The 26,521-nt window shown below is 45.1% G+C and overlaps 3 protein-coding genes across 3 annotated transcripts in view; 2 read left to right on the top strand and 1 right to left on the bottom strand.

Moving 5' to 3' along the window:
• The window catches only part of LOC149433150 (uncharacterized), a 192,435-nt gene that overhangs the window by 14,981 nt on the left and 150,933 nt on the right, over nt 1-26,521 (top strand). The window lies entirely within an intron of this gene.
• Nucleotides 1-26,521, top strand: part of LOC149433154 (uncharacterized) — a 72,274-nt gene that overhangs the window by 2,982 nt on the left and 42,771 nt on the right.
• On the bottom strand, nt 20,817-21,654 carry LOC149433157 (uncharacterized). The gene is made up of 3 exons (XM_089664594.1): nt 21,535-21,654; nt 21,321-21,418; nt 20,817-21,231 (listed from the first exon to the last, which is right to left on the bottom strand). Exons 1-3 carry the CDS (start codon nt 21,617-21,619, stop codon nt 20,959-20,961), a joined length of 456 nt encoding a protein of 151 aa, XP_089520720.1. The 5' UTR covers nt 21,620-21,654; the 3' UTR covers nt 20,817-20,958.

The raw sequence follows: 26,521 nt of genomic DNA, 5'->3' as shown, positions 1-26,521 counted from the left end.
CAGCAGTATATCATATACAGCCCACCATACAGAGTGCAGAGGGGGGCTGTGGTGTGCCCCCCACTCCTGATCCATACCAGGCCACATGTCCACAACATGGGGGTCACCTTACCAGGGGGGATTCCCCCAGGCATAGCTCCTTGGCTGGTGGCTGTGGGGATCTGTGGGTGGGGGTCATATTGGATTCTGGAACCCCCTTTAATAATAAGGGGCCCCCATATACCGTCCCCCCATGTGAATGAGTATGGGGTATATAGTACCCGACAATAGCACCAGCCCAATGACAGCTCCCTGAACTGTCATCATCTACATAAGTGAAGGGACAGGGATGGTGGGACCTTATTACCCAAATGTGACCAGTGACCATATTTGGTCAGTGATGTCACTGCTATCCCCGCCCCCTTCCTTACATGGTAGGGATTCCCAATGACATCACTGATTCCTGGGGGTGTGGCCGCTGTACCCATCCATGTCTTCCTCAGGCACCAGTGACAGCGGGAAGCTGTTATATATAGAAGTGGTAGAAATGTCTCTTCTACATGTGATGATCGGCTCCTGCAAAACACGGGACCGGAACAGGCAAAGTTTGGTTTGTACTGTCGTCTCATCCCTACTCTCCGACAACTAAACCCAGAGATCATCCCAAGTGGTCATTGTATTTGTCCCTTACATTGGTGACCAATGGGAGAAGGACCCCTTATATCAGTGGTCAGTGTAGTGGTCCCTTACATTGGTGACCAATGGGAGAAGGACCCCCTTATATCAGTGGTCAATGTAGTGGTCCCTTACATTGGTGACCAATGGGAGAAGGACCCCTTATATCAGTGGTCAGTGTAGTGGTCCCTTACATTAGTGACCAATGGGAAAAGGACCCCCTTATATCAGTGGTCAGTGTAGTGGTCCCTTACATTGTTGACCAATGGGATAAGGACCCCTTATATCAGTGGTCAGTGCAATGGTCCCCTACATTGGTGACCGATGGGAGAAGAACCCCTTATATCAGTGGTCAGTGTAGTGGTCCCTTACTTTGGTGACCAATGGGAGAAGGACCCTCTTATATCAGTGGTCAGTGTAGTGGTCCCTTACTTTGGTGACCGATGGGAGAAGGACCCTCTTATATCAGTGGTCAGTGTAGTGGTCCCTTACTTTGGTGACTGATGGGAGAAGGACCCCTTATATCAGTGGTCAGTGTAGTGATCCCTTACATTGGTGACCAATGGGAGAAGGACCCCTTATATCAGTGGTCAGTGTAGTGATCCCTTACATTGGTGACCAATGGGAGAAGGACCCCTTATATCAGTGGTCAGTCTAGTGGTCCCTTACATTGGTGACCAATGGGAGAAGGACCCTCTTATATCAGTGGTCAGTGTAGTGGTCCCTTACATTGGTGACCAATGGGAGAAGGACCCCCTTATATCAGTGGTCAGTGTAGTGGTCCCTTACATTGGTGACCAATGGGAGAAGGACCCCCTTATATCAGTGGTCAGTGTAGTGGTCCCTTACATTGGTGACCAATGGGAGAAGGACCCCTTATATCAGTGGTCAGTGTAGTGATCCCTTACATTGGTGACCAATGGGAGAAGGACCCCCTTATATCAGTGGTCAGTCTAGTGGTCCCTTACATTGGTGACCAATGGGAGAAGGACCCTCTTATATCAGTGGTCAGTGTAGTGGTCCCTTACATTGGTGACCAATGGGAGAAGGACCCCCTTATATCAGTGGTCAGTGTAGTGGTCCCTTACATTGGTGACCAATGGGAGAAGGACCCCCTTATATCAGTGGTCAGTGTAGTGGTCCCTTACATTGGTGACCAATGGGAGAAGGACCCCTTATGTCAGTGGTCAGTGTAGTGGTCCCTTACTTTGGTGACCAATGGGAGAAGGACCCTCTTATATCAGTGGTCAGTGTAGTGGTCCCTTACTTTGGTGACCGATGGAGAAGGACCCTCTTATATCAGTGGTCAGTGTAGTGGTCCCTTACTTTTGTGACCAATGGGAGAAGGACCCCATATCAGTGGTCAGTGGAGTGATCCCTTACATTGGTGACCAATGGGAGAAGGACCCCTTATATCAGTGGTCAGTGTAGTGGTCCCTTACATTAGTGACCAATGGGAAAATGATTCCCTTACATCAGTTGTCAGCATAGTGGTCCCTTACATTGGTGACCAATGGGAGAAGGACCCCTTATATAAGTGGTCAGTGCAATGGTCCCCTACATTGGTGACCAATGGGAGAAGGACCCCTTATGTCAGTGGCCAGTGTAGTGGTCCCTTACTTTGGTGACCAATGGGAGAAGGACCCTTTTATATAAGTGGTCAGTGTAGTGGTCCCTTACTTTGGTGACCAATGGGAGAAGGATCCCCTTATATCAGTGGTCAGTGTAGTGGTCCCTTACATTGGTGACCAATGGGAGAAGGACCCCTTATATCAGTGGTCAGTGTTGTGGTCCCTTACATTAGTGACCAATGGGAAAAGGATTCCCTTACATCAGTTGTCAGCATAGTGGTCCCTTACATTGGTGACCAATGGGAGAAGGACCCCTTATATCAGTGGTCAATGCAATGGTCCCCTACATTGGTGACCAATGGGAGAAGGACCCCTTATGTCAGTGGTCAGTGTAGTGGTCCCTTACTTTGGTGACCAATGGGAGAAGGACCCTCTTATATCAGTGATCAGTGTAGTGGTCCCTTACATTGGTGACCGATGGGAGAAGGACCCTCTTATATCAGTGGTCAGTGTAGTGGTCCCTTACTTTGGTGACCAATGGGAGAAGGACCCTCTTATATCAGTGGTCAGTGTAGTGGTCCCTTACTTTGGTGACCAATGGGAGAAGGACCCTCTTATATCAGTGGTCAGTGTAGTGGTCCCTTACTTTGGTGACCAATGGGAGAAGGACCCTTTTATATCAGTGGTCAGTGTAGTGGTCCCTTACTTTGGTGACCGATGGGAGAAGGACCCTCTTATATCAGTGGTCAGTGTAGTGGTCCCTTACTTTGGTGACCAATGGGAGAAGGATCCCCCTTACATCAGAGGTTAAACTATTGGTTCTTTACATTAGGGACCAATGGGAGAATTCCCTTCTATCAGTGGTCAGAGCAGTGGTCCCTTACATTTCTGACTGATTGGAGAATTTCTGACTGATTGGAAGACCTCAGTTATGAGGAATGACTACAAACATGAAATGTATTCTCCTTGGAGACGAGATGCTTCAGAGGAGATATGATAATGATATAGAAATATATTTGTAATGTAAATGTGGGAGTCGGGTAGTCCTGCCAGTAGCTGAGATGTGACGTGATCTGTAGAAGGATGTGACTGTAGATCTAGTTTCATTCCGTGTTATTGGAGATACAGTATTCAGTAATCAGTCAGAGACATATGGTCACCAATTAGCATGTGAAAGGACAGAGCTGCTTCTAGGCCAGGAGAGACACCGAGATGCCAATAGAACTCATCCATGTAGACATGGATTTCTCACCTTCCTGAACCTGAGACAAGAGCTGTAGCCTGATCAGGTGAAGGCTCCAAAATGTCTGCCAGCTCTGATTTATACCAACAGATCAGAGGAATCTATTTCATCTCTCATAAAAGCTAAAATATTAGTTGCAGAGAGATAAAAATACTTCTGATTGGACACATTTTAGGCTCCATGTCCATATAAAACTGAATATGTATCCTCTGTAGAATCCCGGGGAAACACACAAAAATGGCACCTGATTGTGACAGCTGAACAGTGATTGGTACTGTCACGATCGGACTGATGCGCTGGTGTCAAAAATACTATCTCTGACCCAACGATCAGAGTCATTCCTGGCCCATTGGATCCAGGTCACTTCAGAACACAGAACGTCCTGTAGGCTGATACAGAAACATCCCCCAGGGTTGATTGGACAAGGGCTAAAGTCCCACCCACATTCAAATTTCAATAAATTGAGGAGCCTGAGATATGGACGGGGTGATTCCTATGGAACCAGTACAATTGGGGAATTGCAGACAATTCTGACATGCTTCTGTCACAGGATAAACCTCGATAAAGTTTATTTCTGTTTTTATCCCTTTTATTTTCCTAGTGAATAGCCAACTCTGTGGGTCTTCTTGTCTTTGTTGTAATTCCTTTTCTTTGTATATATTTTATGCACGCTCACTTCCAGGATAATAAATCTAAAATTAATAAGTGACTTCTGTGTACTAAGCTCGGGCTCATATCTCCAGAGAGATTGTTGTATTGTAGAGTCTATGTGCTCGGTCTACGTTCATTGAAAATCTGTATGCAATTGTACTGTGTGTTGGCAGATTGCATGCAGATTGTAAAGTAGCAGATCTGCTAAACGGAGATCTGTTTGTGTGTGGTGGCCCAGCAGACCAGTCTGTGGACAAACTGTTGGGTGGTGGCAAGCTACTGTGTGTGGTGTGTCTGGTGTGGGGGGTGTGGATAGTGGAAGAGTGATTAACACCGGGGTTCTAGCTTGTAGGATAGCTGGAGGAATCCTAGACGGGTGTGCCATGTGCTAGATTGCTCCTCAGAGCCGTGGGCGTGTGTTCCATGACAGTGTCATATTAATCTGGTGGTGTGCACTTCTGGGGCCTGGAGGGTTCTGATTGGACCTCCAGTACACGTGTCATATTAATCTGGGGGTGTGCACTTCTGGGGCCTGGAGTGTTCTGATTGGACCACCAGTACATGTGTCGTATTAATCTGGTGGTGTGCACTTGTGGGGCCTGGAGTATTCTGATTGGACCACCAGTACCCGTGTCATATTAATCTGGTGGTGTGCACTTATGGGGCCTGGAGTGTTCTGATTGGACCACCAGTACCTGTGTCGTATTAATCTGGTTGTGTAAACTGCTCTGGCCTGGAGTGTCCTGATTGGACCACTGGTACCTGTTTCATATTAATCTGGAGGTGTGCACTACTGGGGCATGGAGAGTTCTGATTGGATCACAGGTACCTGTGTCATATTAATCTGGTGGTGTGAACTGCTGGGACCTGGAGTGTTCTGATTGGACCACCATATTAATCTGGGGGCCATGTGTTCCATCAGTGGAATGATTCTGGAAGGATGAGCTCCAGCTATGTATATGGGTGATGTCCAGGGGTGGTTATCATGCTTCCATGATCCTAAATGCTGAGCATGCCCAGTGCACTCCCTTCCCTAACAACACTGAGCTCAGCCGCTGCTCCTATAGAAGAAAGCACACGTGTATGTGCGACATTTGAACACGGATATGAGATCAGTCCTGTGTTGCTGGATATAATATAGACAGTGTGGGAATTTCCCATCTGGAATGGCCTACAGGTATGGCGGCTACATGAAGCAGCATTTTATAAAACTGCACACTGTATGTCATCTACGTGGACCCCTTGTCTGCTCAGAGTATTCTACCCAAAAAGCAAGTACATCTTTAACCCCTTCCTGATACGGCATATACTCGGCCACAAGAAACTGGGTCATAACCACCTGCCCTCCGGAACATTTTATCCTCTTCCTGACCAGGCCATTTTTTGCTATACTGCACTGCGCTACATTAAAGGGTAATTGCGCACTAATGCAATGCAGTACCCAAACAAAATTCATATAATTTTTTCCCACAAATAGAGATTTCTTTTGGCGGTATTTGATCACCTCTGGGTTTTAATGTTTTGTGATATAAACAAATAAATACCAAAAATTTAGAAAAATTATATTTTCTACTTTCTGTTATAAAAAAATCCAATACATTTAAATGTCTTCATAAATTAAGATTAAAGTGTATTATGCTGGATGGTAAAAGAAAAAATCTGAGTAAGTGTATATTGGTTTCTGTAAAAGTTATAGAATCTACAAACTATGGTACATATACCGGAATTTATGCAACTTTTACTTTCTGACTATCAGGTGCTAAAATGCCAGGGCAGTATAAACTCCCCCCAAATAACCCCTTTTTGGAAAGACACCCCAAGGAATTTGTTGAGATGCATGTTGAGTCCATGAAAGATTTTATTTTTTGTCACAAGTTTTTAAAAAAATTACAAAACACTTTTTTTTTTTTTTTTTGTTTACACAAAATTGTAATTTTAATAAGATCTTTCTCACACATGCCTTGGTTGTATGTGAAATTACACCCCAAAGCACATTCTGCTACTTCTGAGCATGGAGCTATCACTTGTGAGACTTTTCTATTGCCTAGCTGCATACAGAGGCCAAAAACCAATGACCACCTTCAGGCTTTCAAGAGCTGGAATTTTCTCATGTCACTTCCTCACTACCTATCACAGTTTTGGAGGCCCTGAAATGCCAGGATAGTAGAAGCACCCCCCAAAAGACCCATTTTTGGAAAGTAAACACCCCAAGGTATTTGCTGAGAGGAATGAAGATTTTATTTTTTGCCACAAGTTTTTGGGAAATTACAAAAAAAATAAAATAATTATATATATATATATATATATATATATATACACACAGTTGTGTTCAAAATAATAGCAGTCAGACATCACTAACCGGATCAATCACTGTTTTTGGTGGAAATGATATTTCTACATGGCAAATAATTTCCTAGCAGGTGTAGTAGAGTAATAGAAATCCAACAGACCCAACAGTCATGACATGCATGCTGCTGATTCTGTGTCATTGAATCACTAGTTGAAAGGGGCGTGTTCAAAATAATAGCCGTGTGGCGTTCTATTAGTGAGGTCATTCATTCTTTGAAAAACAGGTGGCAATTATTGCCCTTATTTAAGGAAGGAAGGCAGCAAATGTTGGACATGCTGGTTACAGTGCATTTCTCTCTGAAATTCTGAGGAAAATGGGTCGTTCCAGACATTGTTCAGAAGAACAGCGTACCTTGATTAAAAAGTTGATTGGAGAGGGGAAAACATATAAAGAAGTGCAGAAAATGATCGGCTGCTCAGCTAAAATGATGGCAAATGCTTTAAAATGGCAACCAAAACCTGAAAGACGCGGAAGAAAGCGAAAAACTACCATTGGAATGGATAGAAGAATAGCCAAAATGGGGCGGACTCAGCCAACAATCAGCTCCAGGAAGATGAAAGAAGGTGTGACGTTCCCTGTGAGGACTCAGCCAACAATCAGCTCCAGGAAGATGAAAGAAGGTGTGACGTTCCCTGTGAGGACTGTTACAATTAGAAGACGCCTATGTGAAGCCAAGCTATCTGCAAGAAGTCCCCGCAAAGTCCCACTGTTGGAAAAAAGACGTGTGCTGAAGAGGTTACAATCTGCCAAAGAGCACATTGACTGGCCTAAAGAGAAATGGCGCAACATTTTGTGGACTGATGAAAGATTGTTCTTTTTGGGTCTAGTGGGCGGAGACAGTTTGTCAGACGACCCCCAAACACTGAATTCAAGCCACAGTACACTGTGAAGACCGTGAAGCATGGTGGTGCAAGCATCATGATATGGGGATGTTTCTCATACTACGGTGTTGGGCCTATTTATCGCATACCAGGGATCATGGATCAGTTTGAATGCATCAGAATACTTGAAGAGGTCATGCTGCCTTATGCTGAAGAGGAAATGCCCTTGAAATGGGGGTTCCAACAAGACAACGACCCCAAACACACCAATAAACGTGCAACATCTTGGTTCCAGACCAACAAGATGGACGTTATGGAGTGGTCAGCCCAATCCCCGGATCTTCATCCAATAGAAAACTTGTGGGGTGACATCAAAAATGCTGTTTCTGAGGCCAAACCAAGAAATAGAGAAGAACTGTGGAATGTGGTCCAATCATCCTGGGCTGGAATACCTGATCACAGGGGCCAGAAGTTGGGGGACTCCATGCAACACAGATGTACAGCAGTTCTCAGAAACAGTGCGACTACAACCAAATATTCATGAAGTCATTCAAAGGAAAGCCAAATCTTTAAACATTTCTCAGTTTATATAGTGAATGTTTGAGTTTGTAAAGAAGAATACAAACACTGCAATTTTTTTGAACCGTCTAATATTCACTTTTCTTCCATTTTTTTAGAGGAACAACACAAATTTGATGTATTTTTCTTCATGTTTTGATTTGGAATAGAATGTGTTGTGTTCCCAATGCATTTGTGTGGATGGAAATAAAAGCTATTAGAAGGATTTTCAGCTTTATTCACTTTTTTCAGCACACTGCTATTACTTTGAACACAACTGTATATACACACAAACAATATAGAAACATATTTGCACAAAGTTGTCACTTTAGTGAGATATTTCTCACACATGCCATGGGTATATGTGGAATTACACTCCAAAATACATTTTGCTACTTCTCCCGAGTATGGGAATATCACATGTGTAAGACCTTTTGGGAGCCTAGCTAGGTATGAGGGTCAAAAACTAATGACCACCTTCTGGCTTTCAAAGGCATAAATGTCTCATTTCACTTCCTCACTACCTATCACATGGCGCTGTTTACATCCAGCAAAACCGTTAGTGAATAAATGCTCATCACTTCTGGTTTCTTAGATCATGGAGAAGATCGGAGTCATGCCGGTACATCGCCGGTCCTTGTTGGGCACGTATGCAATGTTCTTTTTTTCATACAGATTCCTCCATTCACATTGATCGATGTGGATGAAGAAATCTTTGGCAGAAAAAGGATGATATGCCCACCATTAGAATCTACCACCCTGCATCCACCCACTTCTAGTGTTGGGCATACATGCAATGTTCTTTTTTTCATTTAGCTCATTTTCGTTCATCAATCGATGTGGATGGAGAAATCTTTCCCAGAAAAAAGTAAAAAAAAAAAAATAGGTCCAAGCATAGGCATGGTCCACCCACTGACTACCCCAGGCCCCTCATGCTTGGGCATACAGTACACATTTTCTTTTTTAACTGCGGATAAGAAATCTCCTCCTGCAGCACTGAAGGCACTGACCTCTGTATTCTGAGAGCAGCACCCTACTGCTGTCAGAATACACACAATAAGCAGGCTTTCTCCCCCTTTCTATGTCGGTGTTAAAGAGCTGTTGGGGGATGCCCCTACTATTAGGCTGCACTGCACCACAGCAGCCAATTCCAAGATTGAATAAGTGTCTAAAAAGTGGCATGCGTGTATAGAAATGTCCTCATACAAATAGTACCCCTTCCAGGAATAAGGGGGACACCAAGCCCCATACTATCTTGCTCCCCATGTAGTCTGGGCATTCGGGGGGCTCCACTTCACTGCTTTCCCCTCATAAACTCTAACATTGTATGTATAGCCTACCACCCTCTCACAGAGCTGATACATTTTGACCCCAGATCTGACACACTTACTGAGGAGATATTGCTTGAATACAAGGTGACCAGAAGAATTAATGAAGGACTCATCTAAGCAGATGTTTTGTGGGGGCGTATACACATCTGCACATTTTTGGGACCAGTAGTTTACAAGGAGCCAACTTTTGTGGGCTGATCATAGTCAGGGTCACCCCGAGGATGGCAGAGTATTGTCATTAACCACTTCCAGACCGGGCACTTTTACCCCCTTCCTGACCAGGGAGATTTTCAGCTTTCAGCGCTATCACACTTTGAATGACAATTGCGCGGTCATGCAACACTGTACCCAAATGAATTTTTTACCATTTTTTTGAGACAGATAAAGCTTTATTTTTGTGATATTTATTCACCGCTGAGATTTTTATTTTTTTGCTATGTAAATGAAAATGTCCAAACATTTGTATTAAATTTTGCAAATAAATAATATTTCATCATAAATCCTGGCCAAAATTTATTCCGTTATCTTTTTAGTAAAAAAAAAAAATCCAAATTAGTTTATAACCAAACATTATAATTTTTAAAACTTTTTTTCATTTTTTTTTTTTTTTATATTATTATATTTATTTTTATTTTTTTTACATACTGTCACTCTAGCAGTGCAGTGTCACCATGGTGACACTGTACTACATGTGGGGGGTGATGAAGATTTTTTTTTTCTACACTGATTGCTTTTACACCCATATAGGATGTAAAAGCAATCATTTCTCTTTCTCTCTGTCTGCATTCTTGCAGTCATTGAGAAGTACTGAGTGAGCTGTTATTGGTCACAGCTTGTCACATGGTACAAGGCTGTTGTGAATAGCCCTGTACCATGTGATCTCTGTGATCATTCACAGATTTCACACGTAGTAGGCAATGATGTCACAAGTGACATCTTTCTTACTACTTTGCATGTGATCACTGATTGGCCAATCAGTGATCACATGATGAGGACCTCGTACAGAGGTCCTGCCCAATGACCTGTGTTTCTCTGTGTCTGGAGAACACAGCAGGCACCAGATCACGGTGCTGCACGCTCCCAGGGAGCGCGCACAAGCAGGAGGTGGGGAGGCTGTTTATAAATGGCCACCCAACCCTGCAGTGCCACCATCTGGCCGTTTATATAGCACGGCCAGTCGGGAAGTGGTTAAAATGTATAAAAAGCATTATATTCTCATATCTATGCCTGACCATTGCAACAGAGAACTCGAGCATATGATGAGTCGGGACTGTGAACCAATATGATTGCAATTCATTCTCTTTTATAATGCCCATGTTGCGGGTTAGGCCTCAAAATGTTAAACTCAGAAACCATAATACGTTTCCAATTGGATGGTCTGGCAAGGTATGAATTCAGGTTGGCGGCAATGTACTGATCAGCATAAAGATTGCTTTAGTCCGCAATGAAATTATACAGTTCGTCTGTGAAAAACAGCTATGAATAATTCAAGGGGAGTAGGGAAATTTGCTGTTTCCCCCTGAATTCCAGGTTGGTCAGTCCATGGGGGAAGTACGGGTGCTGCAGAATTTGAGGACTGCCAATCAGGATCTGCAAACACACAATCCGGAAGGACACTATGGGCTCTACAGGCCTGTGTGCAAATTCTTGGTGGCTGCGGGATGCTACTAGTGCTAGTCGCCTCACCAACTTGGACTGCTCTTCTGGGACTCACCACATCCTCATGAGATGCTGCAGTGCTGGTGTGTAAAAGGCCAGGATATACTAGGCTGCCGGTGCCCACCAGCTCACAAAAAGGTAGTGCAATAGTTGTTCTGGCACTCTGCTGCATATGAGAATAATCGTGCATTTTTAGCAGCTCAGCAACCTAGGCATGGAGTCGGGTACACCTGACCTTAGCAGGAACCTCTTCTCTATCATCTGAGCTATCTTTCAGGATGCCACTGCTTTCTACAGGTTTGTATTCTGATCCTGATTCTGACAGTGAGAACCCCCCTTCATTCTCCTCTGACATGCTCAGATTCCTGTAGGCCTCTTCACTAGTGTACTTTTCTTTGGACATTTTGGCCACTAAAGTTATAGGTATGTAGTGTGACTCGCAGGAAAAAGAGCTCCTGGCTGTCAGGGACTGCTTGAACCTCTACAAATAAAATTTACCTGCAAGTGCTAGCAGAGATCAGGTCTGATTCTGCTAATGCTGCGGTTTTGTGTGCAATGTATCAGAGGGGACAGTGATCTATTGACACTGCACTTGGGGGGGCTGGATGCAAGTACTGGAGGGTATCAAGGCTGACCCTGCAAACGCTCCATTTTTGGGGACACTATACTATTGTGGATGCTAGTATAGTTCTGATCAAAGATACTGATCCCTTCAGACACTATACTAGCAATGGCAGTTATAGTGTGTCTGTGATAGTGGGTCAGGCAATCAGAGAGATAGCTGTGGATGGTGGTAATGTGGTGGACAATCTGATGCTATCTGGGAGGGACACTGATGCTATCTGACATCACCTGTGATACTAATACAGTAAAACAAAATCTGTAAACTGTACTAATGACACCGGTGACAGGGCAGTGAAAGGGTTAACTGGAGGGTGATCAAGTGGTTAAATGTGCTTGCCTAGGTGTTAGTAAGTGTAGGTGTGCTGTTTGTACTCACACAGGTCTGCTCTCTGGGGGCTCCAGGAGAGAAGATCCGTGCAGTTCCCGTGTCTGTGTTTACAAATATGGGGACATGGGCTGATCTGTGATTCGGTACAGGTGATCAGCAGGTCTAGGCCAAAAATCATTGGCCCGTACATGATAATCATCTTATGCTGTACCGAATGACAGCACAGTGAGGGGCTCATACACGTACATGTATGTAATCTGGAGCAGCAGGGTTGCCCTTGAACTGGATAAAGTGCAATTGTTTGCCAACGATCTTTTGCTAGTTTTTGTCCAACCCAACACCTCCCTGCCAGTCCTATTCTCTGTACTCCATACATTTCCCTTTCCAATGCAGCAGTCGTCTCTTTACAACAGAATGATAGTTTCCTTGGTCCACCTCCTACCTGGATTATTTGGGCATTCATCTCCCTCGCTCGTACAACACACTCCATGAGGCCAACTACATCCCCACTTTCAAATACCTGAAAGTCCTACTTCTGTCCTGGACTCATCTTCACCTCTCCTGGATAGGGAGGATCAGTGATGAAAAATTGACAATTTTACCAAAACTCCTTTACTCATGTAGCCCTACCCGCTAAAGTTTTGGGTCCCTCTATAGTCCTGCACAGCCAAGCAACACACATTTTCACACAGACTTGCATGCAGGAGTCAGTTTTTGTGATTTTATTAGGGGATTGTACCTTGGATAGGGTAAGGGGTGTACAGGATGCCCAATGGAACTGCGGAAATGAGGACAACTTCCTGAACTACGTACAAGTCTTTACACAAAAAAAATCCTTTTCTTGTTAAGCTATCCAGCATCTTGTACCACCCTAGACTTCAGATTAATTCTCCTCCCATCCAGCTATGTGAGAGAAATCCCTGAGCTGGGGATCCAGTGCCTGCCATGTTAGAGTAAGGCAGTCCTGGATAGTTGCTAATCTGGATTCCCTCTAGAGTGCTCCTTCCACTATCTGGTCCAGGGGGTGCAGGTTTACTCACTTGGGCCTTCTCCTGTGCTGCTGGTGGGTCGTTGGCTGCTACCAGGCCTTCTAGCTGGGCAGCACCTTCCCTGCCTTACAGGTGGTCCTCTCTCAGCAGGCCGGTAAAGTCCCAAGCTTTTCCTCTTCCAAGGTCTTTCTGCCTGGAGGTGAGCCCCTCTGCCATCTGGGCCCCCTCCCAGGCTCCTGTTCTCCAGCCTTATATCCTCCTCTTTCACTTGAACTCTGCCACTGGTGAGCAGGCTCGGTTACTCTTAGAGTATGTCCTGGCCCCTTGCCAAGCCTCCTGTTGGGGATTTGCCAGGATCCTCTAAGAGTACAGACCAGCCACTCCTCACCTCCACCCACTGCTTCCAGAACTTTCTCCAAAGTTTTAGCGCAGGAGGAAGTTCCAGAAGGCTTATCTGCAGAGCCTTTCAGCCCTGACTCAAATTTGACCCATCTGGCTATCACACCCAGGATGCTACTCAGCCCTCTATCTAACAATTAGAGCTAGAGCTCCCCTAAGCTGACTAGGAGGGTGCTATACTTATCTCATACTCTACCAATCCCCATCCCCTCCTATACTCTCAAATCTTTTTAAAATCAGGTCTTGCGATTCAAATGGGCAAAGGGCCACAAATCTCAAGCCATACTATGTTTATACATAAGAAACAAGGTTTGGGCTTGGAGGTTCCAGTTTGTAATAAATATTTCTTGGTGCCCAGATTACCCCACTAACCTCCCTTTACACCACAATACATGGCTCCTTATGGGTTGACTTAGAAGCATTGCTCTGTTCTCAAACTTCTTGTCATTCTCTCCCATGGCTTCCTCTAAAATCCAGACCTACGTCTATCAGCCTCTTGATGGGTCACACGCTCTGCACCAGGGGCTCTAATAAATATTCCAGCAACTTAATATCACCTCACAGAAATTTAGGAAAAATACCAACACCTCACCCACTCAACTTTTTTGTTTCCTACAAATTAAACATTGGATGACCACCATAATTACTAACAAAGATCTTTCCTTGTTTGAACATATTGTATCTGCTACTGCACTCCTCTTTCCTCCAAACTTATCTCAATTATCTGTTCCCAACTGAACGACCTTAAAAGTCCTAGAGGCCACATTTATGTCCATAAGGGGGAACATGACCTTAGAGACACTAGAGACAAGGAAGACTGGATACAGATTTGGATCAGGATAGGCTCGTGCCCTAACAACATGCTTACTCTTGATTCAGGCATTAAATGCATTTCCAGGTGGTCTATGTCCCAACCCATTTAGCACACTGTCACGGATAAAAAACGCACACCCACGGCGACTAGCTAACCGAGGCGTGGTCTATCCGGGAATGAGGGGAACTTACTATGAACATATAAGATGGGCCGTGATACACTTTCACAGCCCGCACTACCTCTGGCCACCACTAGAGGGGGACTTCACTCCAATCTAGCTGGCTGGCCACTCACAGGCAGAGACAAATCCTATATATGATCTGGTGCACTCTAAGGGTTGGGGAGCAGTCTACCAATTAGCACATCCTTCTAGGATTCCTCCAGCTATCCTACAAGCTAGAACCCCGGTGTTAATCACTCTTCCACTGTTCACACACCACCACACCAGACACACCACACACGGTAGCTTGCCACCACCTAACAGTTTGTCCGCAGACTGGTCTGCTGGGTCACCACACACCCACAGATCTCCGTCTGGCAGATCTGCTACTTTACAATCTTCATGCAATATGTCAACACGCAGTACAATTGCATACAGATTGGCAATGAACTTAGACTGAGCACATAGACTCTACAATACAACAATCTCTCCGGAGGTATGAGCCCTGTGGTTATCGTTCAGAAATTACATTCATTTTAAAATTGAATGTTAAAAGTGAGAGATAATTTTAAAACGACATTCGTCCATTCTTTGAATGTTCAAAGAATATTCGTATCACTTTTCTTAAGAATATTCTCGTCCAAAAATCTACACATGTATGGTCAGCTTTAGACTGAGCACATAGACACTACAATACAACAATCTCTCCGGAGATATGAGCCCGAGCTTAGTACACAGAAGTCACTTGTTCAATTTATGATTTAATATCCTAAAAGCGGGCGGAGCATAAAATATGTACAAAGAAAAAAAGTTACAGAAAATACAAAAAGACACACAATTGGCTATTCGCTATGAGATAAAAAGGAAATAAAAACAGAAATACAACTTTTAGCAAGAGTTATCCTGCGACTGGAGCAAGTCAGAGAAAGTCCGCGATTCACCAGTCATATGGAACCGACTCCGTACGAATCACACCGTCCATATCTCAGGGACCTCAATTTATTGAAATATGGATGTGGGTGGGATTTTATCCCTTGGCCAATCAGCCCTGGGGGGTGTTCTTGTACCAGCCCACAGGACATTCTGTGTTCTGAAGTGTCCATAGCTGAGTGGGCCAGGGACAGTTCCAGTGGCTGAGTCAAGGATAGAGTTCCCAACACCAGCGTATCAGTCCGATCATGACAGTACCAATCATTGTTCAACTGTCGCAATCAGGTGCCATATAATTGTTTTGTGTATTTCTCCGGGATTCTACAGAAGCTACAAATACATTTTTACATGGACATGGAGCCTAAAATGTGTCCAATCAGAAGGAAGTATTTCCATCTCTCTGCAACTAATATTTTAGCTTTTATGAGAGAGGAAATAGATTCCTCTGATCTGTGGATATAAATCAGAGCTGGCAGACCTTTCAGAGCCACTCCTGGTCTCCTGCTGGTTGGCTATGGCTAGAGCTCTTCTTTTAGAATTCAAGAAGGTGAGACATCCATGTCCACCCCGATGTGAAAGTTGTATTGGCATCTCGGTGTCACTCCTGGCCTAGAAGCTGCTCTGTCCTTTCACATGCTAATTGGTGAACATATGTCTCTGACTGAATACTGTATCTCTAATAACATGGAATGAAACTAGATCTACAATCACATCCTTCTACAGATCACGTCACATCTCAGCTACTGGCAGAACTACCCGACTCTCACATTTATGTTACAATGTTCCTGGCCACTGAACCCTTTTTGCTGAGCCGTATATGACATCCTCCTGACCAATGACCACTGAAATCTAAATGTTGGGCTGTAAAAGACTTGATCTTCCCAATGTACATTGTACCATGAGCTGCATATGACATACTACTTCTGACCACTTCACGCTGTATGAGGGCTGTATATGAAATACTCCTCACCACTGCATGCTGTACTGTATATGAAATACTCCTGACCACTGCACTCTGTACTGTATATGAAATACTCCTGACCACTGCACTCTGTACTGTATATGAAATACTCCTGACCACTGCACTCTGTACTGTATATGACATACTACTTCTGACCGCTTCACGCTGTATGAGGGCTGTATATCATATACTCCTGACCACTGCACTCTGTACTGTATATGAAATACTCCTGACCACTGCACTCTGTACTGTATATGAAATACTCCTGACCACTGCACTCTGTACTGTATATGAAATACTCCTGACCACTGCATGCTGTACTGTATATGAAATACTCCTGACCACTGCACTCTGTACTGTATATGAAATACTCCTGACCACTGCATGCTGTACTCTGAGATGCCAATCATATACTCCTGACCACTACACTCTGTACTGTATATGAAATACTCCTGACCACTGCACTCTGTACTGTATATGAAATACTCCTGACCACTGCGCTCTGTACTGTATATGAAATACTCCTGACCACTGCATGCTGTACTGTATATGAAATACTCCTAACCCCTGCACTCTGTACTGTATATGAAATACTCCTGACCACTGCACTCTGTACTGTATATGAAATACTCCTGACCACTGCATGCTGTACTGTATATGAAATACTCCTGACCACTGCACTCTGTACTGTATATGAAATACTCCTCACCACTGCACTCTGTACTGTATATGAAATAGTCCCGACCACTACATTCTGTACTCTGAGATGTCAATCATATACTCCTGACCACTGCACTCTGTACTGTATATGAAATACTCCTGACCACTGCACTCTGTACTGTATATGAAATACTCCTGACCACTGCACTCTGTACTGTATATGAAATACTCCTGACCACTGCATGCTGTACTCTGAGATGCCAATCATATACTCCTGACCACTACACTCTGTACTGTATATGAAATACTCCTGACCACTGCACTCTGTATTGTATATGAAATACTCCTGACCACTGCGCTCTGTACTGTATATGAAATACTCCTGACCACTGCACTCTGTACTGTATATGAAATACTCCTGACCACTGCACTCTGTACTGTATATGAAATACTCCTGACCACTGCATGCTGTACTGTATATGAAATACTCCTGACCACTGCACTCTGTACTGTATATGAAATGCTCCTCACCACTGCACTCTGTACTGTATATGAAATAGTCCCGACCACTACATTCTGTACTCTGAGATGTCAATCATATACTCCTGACCACTGCACTCTGTACTGTATATGAAATACTCCTGACCACTGCATGCTGTACTGTATATGAAATACTCCTGACCACTGCACTCTGTACTGTATATGAAATACTCCTGACCACTGCATGCTGTACTGTATATGAAATACTCCTGACCACTGCACTCTGCACTGTATATGAAATACTCCTGACCACTGCACTCTGTACTGTATATGAAATAGTCCCGACCACTACATTCTGTACTCTGAGATGTCAATCATATACTCCTGACCACTGCACTTTATTTGCAGGGCTATATGAAATAGTCTCCTGACCACTGCACTCTGTACTGTATATGAAATAGTCTCCTGACCACTGCATGCTGTACTGTATATGAAATACTCCTGACCCCTGCACTCTGTACTGTATATGAAATACTCCTCACCACTGCACTCTGTACTGTATATGAAATAGTCCTGACCTCTGCATGCTGTACTGTATATGAAATACTCCTGACCACTACATTCTGCACTCTGAGATGTCAATCGTATACTCCTGTCAAGAATCCCACACCCTCCCTAACATCACTGTGCACCTCCTTTGGAGGCAGAGCTGGAAAGCAGAGAGTGCAGAGTCTGGAGGAGGACCAGAGGAGGAGTGGAGTCAGTTACCAGAGTCTGCTGATTGCTGAGATGGGGGAAGGCAGAGATGAGGGGGTGCTGCAGCTGCACTTGGTTCACAAGCTGTATATAATAGACTCCTGACCCCTGCACTCTGTACTGTATATAACAGACTCCTGACCCCTGCACTCTGTACTGTATATAATAGACTCCTGACCCCTGCACTCTGTACTGTATATAATAGACTCCTGACCCCTGCACTCTGTACTGTATATAATAGACTCCTGACCCCTGCACTCTGTACTGTATATAATAGACTCCTGACCCCTGCACTCTGTACTGTATATAACAGACTCCTGACCCCTGCACTCTGTACTGTATATAATAGACTCCTGACCCCTGCACTCTGTACTGTATATAACAGACTCCTGACCCCTGCACTCTGTACTGTATATAATAGACTCCTGACCCCTGCACTCTGGGCCATTATTCATGATTAACAGTAAACTGATGACCTGTAAAGGCTTTCGAAGTCATCTATGAGTCATTTTTGGATACCAGATTTTCATCATTGCACCGACACACAATTTTTTTTGTTACTGTTTATTATATTTTTACTTTTAACAAGACTGTAGTCATAAAACTAAGGAATTAGTAAAGCTGGAAATCTGATTGGTCAGGAAGCCTCTAACAGCATGAAAAGTTGATCATCCAAAGGGGGGCTCTAAAACACCCCAACCGAGCCTAAATACTAGTACAATAAGTAACCATATTCATTACTTCTACTATTTTGTTCTTCCTGGGTATTCCCATTTGGGGTAATGTGGGTATAAACCATCTGAAGCAAGAAGATTTTCTCTCTATACTCTTCCCCCCCCTCCTCAGATCCCCTCCCCCCTTCTCTTTCCCCCCCAATCCACCCCATCCCTCCCTCCCATTCTTACCTAACCCTTGGTCCCATTCTAGCCCTGGAATCAGTTGTGGTACATTACCTCTCGATTCCTTGCCTGAGGTGTATATCAGGGTGTGCTTCTTCCCCACATGAGAGCTGGGATGTCCAGCAACATTCATCTAGAAGACATTTCCCGCACTCAAGACACAAATATACCTCGAGAGTTTTGCGGGACCCCTGATGTACAGGAAGACAGGACTTCAGTGAGGAACATTTCCCTCACTCAGGACAGGAAAGTGGCTTCTCTCCTGTGTGAGATCTCTGATGTTTGTAAAGACTGGACTTCCATGAAAAACATTTCCCGCACTCAGGACAGGAATATGGCATCTCCCCCGTGTGACATCTCTGATGTGTGTAAAGATTGAACTTTTGTGAAAAACATTTCCCGCACTCAAGACAGAAATAAGGCTTCTCCCCCGTGTGAGATCTTTGATGTGTGTAAAGCATAGACTTCTGTGTAAAACATTTCCCGCACTCAAGACAGGAAAAAGGTTTCTCCCCTGTGTGAGATCTCTGATGTGTATAAAAATGTGACTTGTGTGAAAAACATTTCCCACACATAGGACAGGAAAATGGCTTCTCCCCTGTGTGAGATCTCTGATGTGTATAAAAATGTGACTTATGTGAAAAACATTTCCCGCACTCAGGACAGGAAAATGGCTTCTCCCCTGTGTGCAATCTCTGATGTGCAGAAAGATTGGACTTGTCTGAAAAGCATTTCCCGCACACAGTACAAGAATACGGCTTCTCCCCCGTGTGAGATCTTTTATGCAAATTAAGTTTGGATTTAGAACGGAAATCTTTCCCGCACTCAGGACAGGAGAAGCTCTTCCCTGTTGGAAGGCCGGCCCGGTCCCGCACAGTCTGAGGTTCCTCAGGATACGAGGAATCCGATGGTCCATCTACACTGGGTGGTGCCGGATGGACATTGGAGGGAGCCGGGTTTTCTCCTGGACTATACTGTGTGATGTCCTCATCTTCTACTTTCCAGTCTGGAGACAAAGTGAGACAATCCTCGGAGGTTTTCCTCATCTCCCGGCCATGGACTAAAATACAAAGACAAAGTGGGGGGAGGGGGGAAGAGGAGAAGTCAGGACTATGGAATGTACAACATAGAGTATATAGTGCAGGGGTCAGGAGTATGTAATGTATAATATAAATGTTTACTGTAGACAAGTTGCAGAGATCCCACACCGCTGCCTCCCATCTCCTGAGACTGCACTCAGTGACTTGGGTCTGAGACACTACAGACATATCCCTCCACCCGGCACAGCCAGCAGACCACAGAGCAAGGAACCCTGGGAGAATTGTTCTGTCAGAGATCTTACTAGACCCGGGCATGGGGGTAGAAGACGCAAAGCACATAATCGAGGTCAATCAACATTTTGCTGCCAGCTGATCCCCAGAACCTCCATAAATCCAGTCTAGATACATAAATTGTGTCTGCAGCACAGAGAAGGAAGATTATCCGAGAGAAATCCAGGAATACAGGACGGGGAACACAGCTCAGGAAAGTGACCAGGGGATTACAGGCTGATATCACCCAGTCCCCGCCCTACTCTGGACCAATCAGTGAGCAGTATGGGTGGAGGAATGGATTTAGTGTTCATGACCCACCTGTGCTGATCTCTGTAGGAGTGTCCTCCTCTATAAATGTCCCCGTTATTCCATCCTCCTCCATAGACTGCTGATCATCCCTCACATACGCCTCTTCTTCTTCTGCTTTCACCTCAACTTTTATATCTATCAGATCTTCAACCTAAAACAAAATAATATTAGAAGAGCTCATCTCTAAAACATAAACTCCAATATTGTGACATCACATAAAAAAAATCACTTCTATGAGACCATATTCTAGATTCTCCGCCCCACCAACCTTGTAATGGTGAGGGATGGTGTGACCTTCCTGTGTGGAATCCCGGGAATACAGAGGACGGGGACATCTCTCTGGTGGGTTCCTGGTATTAGGTGGCTCCATCATATCCTTGTGTCCTTCTGAAAACTCCTCCATCACTCCATACTCCTCATCCTCCTCTTTATACTCTTCTTTAACAACAATAATATAATCATCAAGGTTTCCACTCTGAATATATAATAAAAATGACATCAATGGTAACAATGCAGATAATGTACAGATCCTAATGATACTATCAGTGATTGTTCCTCATCTATCTGATGATAGTGAGGGATGGTGTGACCTTCCTGTGTGGAATCCCGGGAATACAGAGGACGGGGACATCTCTCTGGTGGGTTCCTGGTATTAGGTGGCTCCATCATATCCTTGTGTCCTTCTGAAAACTCCTCCATCACTCCATACTCCTCATCCTCCTCTTTAAATTCTTCCTTAACAACAATATTATAATCCCCGAGGATTCCATTCTGAATATATAATAAAAGTGACATCAATGGTAACAATGCAGATAATGTACAGATCCTAATGATACTATCAGTGATTGTTCCTCATCTACCTGATGATGGTGAGGGATGGTGTGACCTTCCTGTGTGGAATCCCGGGAATACAGAGGACGGGGACATCTCTCTGGTGGGTTCCCATGACTGGACCCATCTGTAGGAAACACACACACTGACTGAATCCATTGTTTCTATGTGTTTATCAGATGATGGGGAATCTAGGTGGATCCTCCGTACTGCTCTCTCCTTTACAATAAAGTCTCCTCTTACCCGGTGATGTGAGGGGCGGCTGATTGTCCATCATGACGTCCTTGTAGAGATCCTTGTGTCCTTCTAAATACTCCCACTCCTCCATGGAGAAATAGACAGTGACACCCTGACACCTTATAGGAACCTGACACACACAATGATACAGTCACCATCCAGACACATCCCTTGTCTGTTACTGGAGAATGTCCCAGAATTCCCGGCACCGCTCACCTCTCCTGTCAGCAGCTCAGTGATCTCTCTGGTGACTTCTAGAATCTTCTTCTTCTTTCTCTCTTCTATCAGGGAGGGAGGTGGAGGCAATGTGATGTCATATGATCTCCAGACTTCACAGGAGGAAAACTCTACATCTGAACACAAATAGTCACATCAAATGATATTCCCAGAATCCTCCTCACCTCTCCATTCAGGTCTCCATTTTATTAAAGCCCCACTTCAGGCTGAGGTATAATTCCCCCCACAGGACCCCCACACTACGCAGGGTATAAGGAATTCTGACGTCATTACACACAACACAGGACCAACAGTTCTGATTTGCTTATGAGGATGCCAAGGGCCCCCACATCCTAAGACCATAGAATAAGAAGAAAGGAGATAAATTATTATTATTATTATACAGGATTTATATGGCACCAACAGTGTGCTCAGCGCTGTACAAAATGAAGGCAGACATTACAGTTACAATACAATTTGGCAGCAGAGGAAGCAGAGGGCCGGCTTGTTAGAGCTGACAATCTAGGAGATCATTCCTTTATGTCTAATACATTTTTAATTCCATCTGTTCCATGTTACATGTCAGTGATGGTGATGTCACAGTGTCCATGGTAACCCCACGGGGCCATCCAGTCTTGTTGTTTCTGCTATGTTAGCCTTCAGTTCCATCCTTTCCCAGATATCTTCATTTATGTCCTTTTCTAGCTCTCCTGTACCTGATGCCAGTTACCTACAAACCAGTTTTGATGCCAAACTTCGATTTAGGATTTGTCAGTCTTTTAGTTTTAATTGCATTTTAGTCATCTGAATTATTTTAGTTTTAGTCGTATTTTAGTCGACTCAAATAGTTTAGTCAACAAAATGAACACGGCTTGAAACTGCAGCCGAGGGCCGGAAACAGCCCTTTGCTTGCCTTTATCTAGCCCCTGGGGCACTATTCCCCCCATTGACACCAATGATGGGGCATCATTTCTGACTCTTACACCAACAATAGATCACTATCTCCCCCACCAATACCACCGATGGGGCACTATTCCTTCCACTGACATCAACCACAGGGCACTATTCCCCCCATTGACACCAATGATGGGGCATCATTTCTGACTCTTACACCAACAATAGATCACTATCCCCCCCCCACCAATACCACCGATGGGGCACTATTCCTTCCACTGACATCAACCACAGGTCACTAGTCCCCCAATGACACCAATGATGGGACACGGTTTACTCCCACTGATGCCAGGATGTTTTCTACTATCACTGTCCACAGTCAGACCCCCTGAAGTCTGAAGACAGTAAACTGGCCCTTTGTTTAGAAAGTTTGGAGATCCCGCTATATGATGTCATTTTATCGGTCATTCCTAAAGGGAAATTAGGAGGAGGAGCTGTGAGGTCAGTGTGATGTCATAGGACTCTCTGACTCTGGATGGAGGGACATCGGGGGGAGGAGGAGCTGTGAGGTCAGTGTGATGTCATAGGATTCTCTGACTCTGGATGGAGGGACATCGGGGGGAGGAGGAGCTGTGAGGCCAGTGTGATGTCATAGGATTCTCTGACTCTGGATGGAGGGACATTGGGAGGAGGAGCTGTGAGGTCAGTGTGATGTCATAGGACTCTCTGACTCTGGATGGAGGGACATCGGGGGGAGGAGGAGCTGTGAGGTCAGTGTGATGTCATAGGATTCTCTGACTCTGGATGGAGGGACATTGGGAGGAGGAGCTGTGAGGTCAGTGTGATGTCATGGGAATTCTCTCACTCTGGATGGAGGGACATTGGGAGGAGGAGCTGTGAGGTCAGTGTGATGTCATAGGATTCTCTGACTCTGGATGGAGGGACATTGGGAGGAGGAGCTGTGAGGTCAGTGTGATGTCATAGAATTCTCCATCCCCCGCAACTAATAAAAGTGGTATAATCCATTAGTATAGACTGATGAGGTGAGAAGGTGACACATCTCCACAATGAGGAGAATGTTCCGGCCCCGGAAGTGGGGGAATGTTCTGCCCCTGAAGGGGTTAATCTGGGTTCCAACACTATATATGTGTGTATCATCATCTGCTGGAGATAAAAGATGTCACAGTGACTATGGAGGAAGAGGACGGACGTGACTATGGAGGAAAAGGACGGACGTGACTATGGAGGAAGAGGACGGACCTGACTGTGGAGGAAGAGGACGAACCTGACTGTGGAGGAAGAGGACGGACGTGACTATGGAGGAAGAGGACGGACGTGACTATGGAGGAAGAGGACAGACGTGACTATGTAGGAAGAGGACGGACGTGACTATGGAGGAAGAGGACGGACGTGACTATGGAGGAAGGACATGAAGGGGGGTTACTGGGTATAAATAGGAAATCTAGATTGTAAGCTCCCAGGATCAGGGCCCTCATATCCCTCTTGTATTGAACTGTATTGTTGCTGTATTGTCTCCCATTATAATGTAAAGTGCTGAGCAAACTGTTGGCGCCATAAATCCTGTATAATAATAACATCTTATTACCTCCTTTTCTGCCACTTCCACCAACGTCTCCTCTCTGCTTCCTCCTGCCTCACATCTTACCCGGAACTTCCTGTGTGTACATTACATCACTTCCTTACTGTGACTAACTTCACTTCCTGTCTGTACCTGACATCACTTCCTGTCTGTACCTGACATCACTTCCTGTCTTCCATAGAGACTTCCTGTCTGGGTAGAAGTGAGATCCCCACCTTGTGGAGCTCAGAGGAACTGCAGCCCTGAGAAGCGTCTGGTAGTGTGACCCCGGCCTTGTGCTGGGTGTGTATGGACTGTAGATCCTTATAGAGGGGTCACCTCCACTCCCACCAAGGGGGACAGAAATATATGATTGCCTAGTCCAGCCTTTCTCAGTCACGGTCCTCCAAAGGTTTCTCGGGGCTCCTTCAGCAATGAACAATTCCTGTGTGAATCTGTCAGATTACAAGTCCCCATTATCTGGGTAAGGGGGTGTCAATCATCGCACGTCGCTGACATTTATAAATCTAGAGCAGAGTATGAAATGTTCTGCAGATGACATTTCCCTCCCGGATTCCTTCCCCCAGACCCCACAGTACATAGCGCCCCCTCCTGTGTTGTGGGGGGACTCTGGAAATGAAGTTTTATCGGCAGCTCAATGTGTGTCATTATCGGTCACTCTGCTGTCACCCCATCCGGTGTTCTCCCAGGTTTGTGTTAGTAGAAGAACATCATGTGACCGTGTATTCCTGGAACTCTTCACACTCAGCCGATGCGGGGCCGCTGCGTTTTTCAATGTCCGGCTTGTCACATCTTTAGTGCAGGTTTGGGGTGGTAAGAAAACGCTCCAAGAACGCCCCTCCCCATTGAAATCAATGGAAAACGCCGCAGAACAAACCAACAATGCCCCCACGGTGAGGGTTTGGTGCGGATTTTGAGTCACATGATCTTTAAGAAGTGCAATGCAAACACGGTAAAAACATGGCAGAAATGCAGCAAAAAGTCATACGTGTCCCGCGATCAGTGTGGGAGGAGCCTTCATGTCACTTTTGTTGCAGCACATTCTACAGTGAGAATGGAAACAATTCATAACCCCTCCCCCACCGCAACAAAACGCATCCCAGACTCCTACACACTGCAAAACCAGCTCTGGCAGTGAGAGGGTTAATGTGGGCTAGATGGGATCCCTCTGCTGGGGTGACATTAGAGCTCCCCCTAGCTGCAGCCTGGTAATAACATTGCTGGGAGGTCTATTCATTTCTCTGCTCCATACTTCCTGTCTTTATATCTGAATTCCATCTTTATATGAGCAGAAAATGAATGGAATAGTAAATCTAATCATAATCCCGCCCCAGAGTACTGCTCACCAAGTCCCGCCCCCACAGAGTACTGATCACAAAGTCCCACCCCCACAGAGTACTGCTCACCAAGTCCTGCCCCCACAGAGTACTGCCCACCAAGTCCCGCCCCCACAGAGTACTGCTCACCAAGTCCCGCCCCCACAGAGTCTTATTCTCCCAAGTCCCACCCCCACAGAGTACAGACACATAGAAAGGGAAATGGGAGCTAATAGGCTGCAGGAGATCGGCTGAGACATAGAGAGGGAAATGGGTGCTAATAGGCTGCAGGAGATCTGCTGAGACGTAGAGAGGAAAATGGGTACTAATAGGCTGCGGGAGATCTGCTGAGACATAGAGAGGGAAATGGGAGCTAATAGGCTGCGGGAGATCTGCCGAGACATAGAAAGGGAAATGGGAGCTAATAGGCTGCGGGAGATCTGCCGAGACATAGAGAGGGAAATGGGAGCTAATAGGCTGCAGGAGATCTGCCGAGACATAAAGAGGGAAATGGGAGCTAATAGGCTGCAGGAGATCTGCCGAGACATAGAGAGGGAAATGGGAGCTAATAGGCTGCAGGAGATCTGCTGAGACATAAAGAGGGAAATGGGTGCTAATAGGCTGCAGGAGATCCGCTGAGACATAGAAAGGGAAATGGGAGCTAAAAGGCTGCAGGAGATCAGCTGAGACATAGAGAGGGAAATGGGTGCTAATAGGCTGCAGGAGATCCACTGAGACATAAAGAGGGAAATGGGCGCTAATAGGCTGCAGGAGATCCGCTGAGACATAGAAAGGGAAATGGGAGCTAATAGGCTGCGGGAGATCTGCTGAGACATAGAAAGGGAAATGGGTGCTAATAGGCTGCAGGAGATCTGCTGAGACAGTGAAATGTGTATGAAATGGATGGATGTGCAGACACTCCCAGAAGATGATGTCATTATGAGTGGATTGATATATATTTTTGCAT

Source organism: Staurois parvus, unplaced genomic scaffold (assembly GCF_062004578.1).
Source record: "Staurois parvus isolate SC_StPar_1 unplaced genomic scaffold, SC_StPar_1.0 ptg001957l, whole genome shotgun sequence".
NCBI classification, from domain to species: domain Eukaryota; kingdom Metazoa; phylum Chordata; class Amphibia; order Anura; family Ranidae; genus Staurois; species Staurois parvus.
The sequence above is the reverse complement of the archived record's forward strand: the minus strand, read 5'-3'. Positions and strand labels throughout refer to the sequence as shown.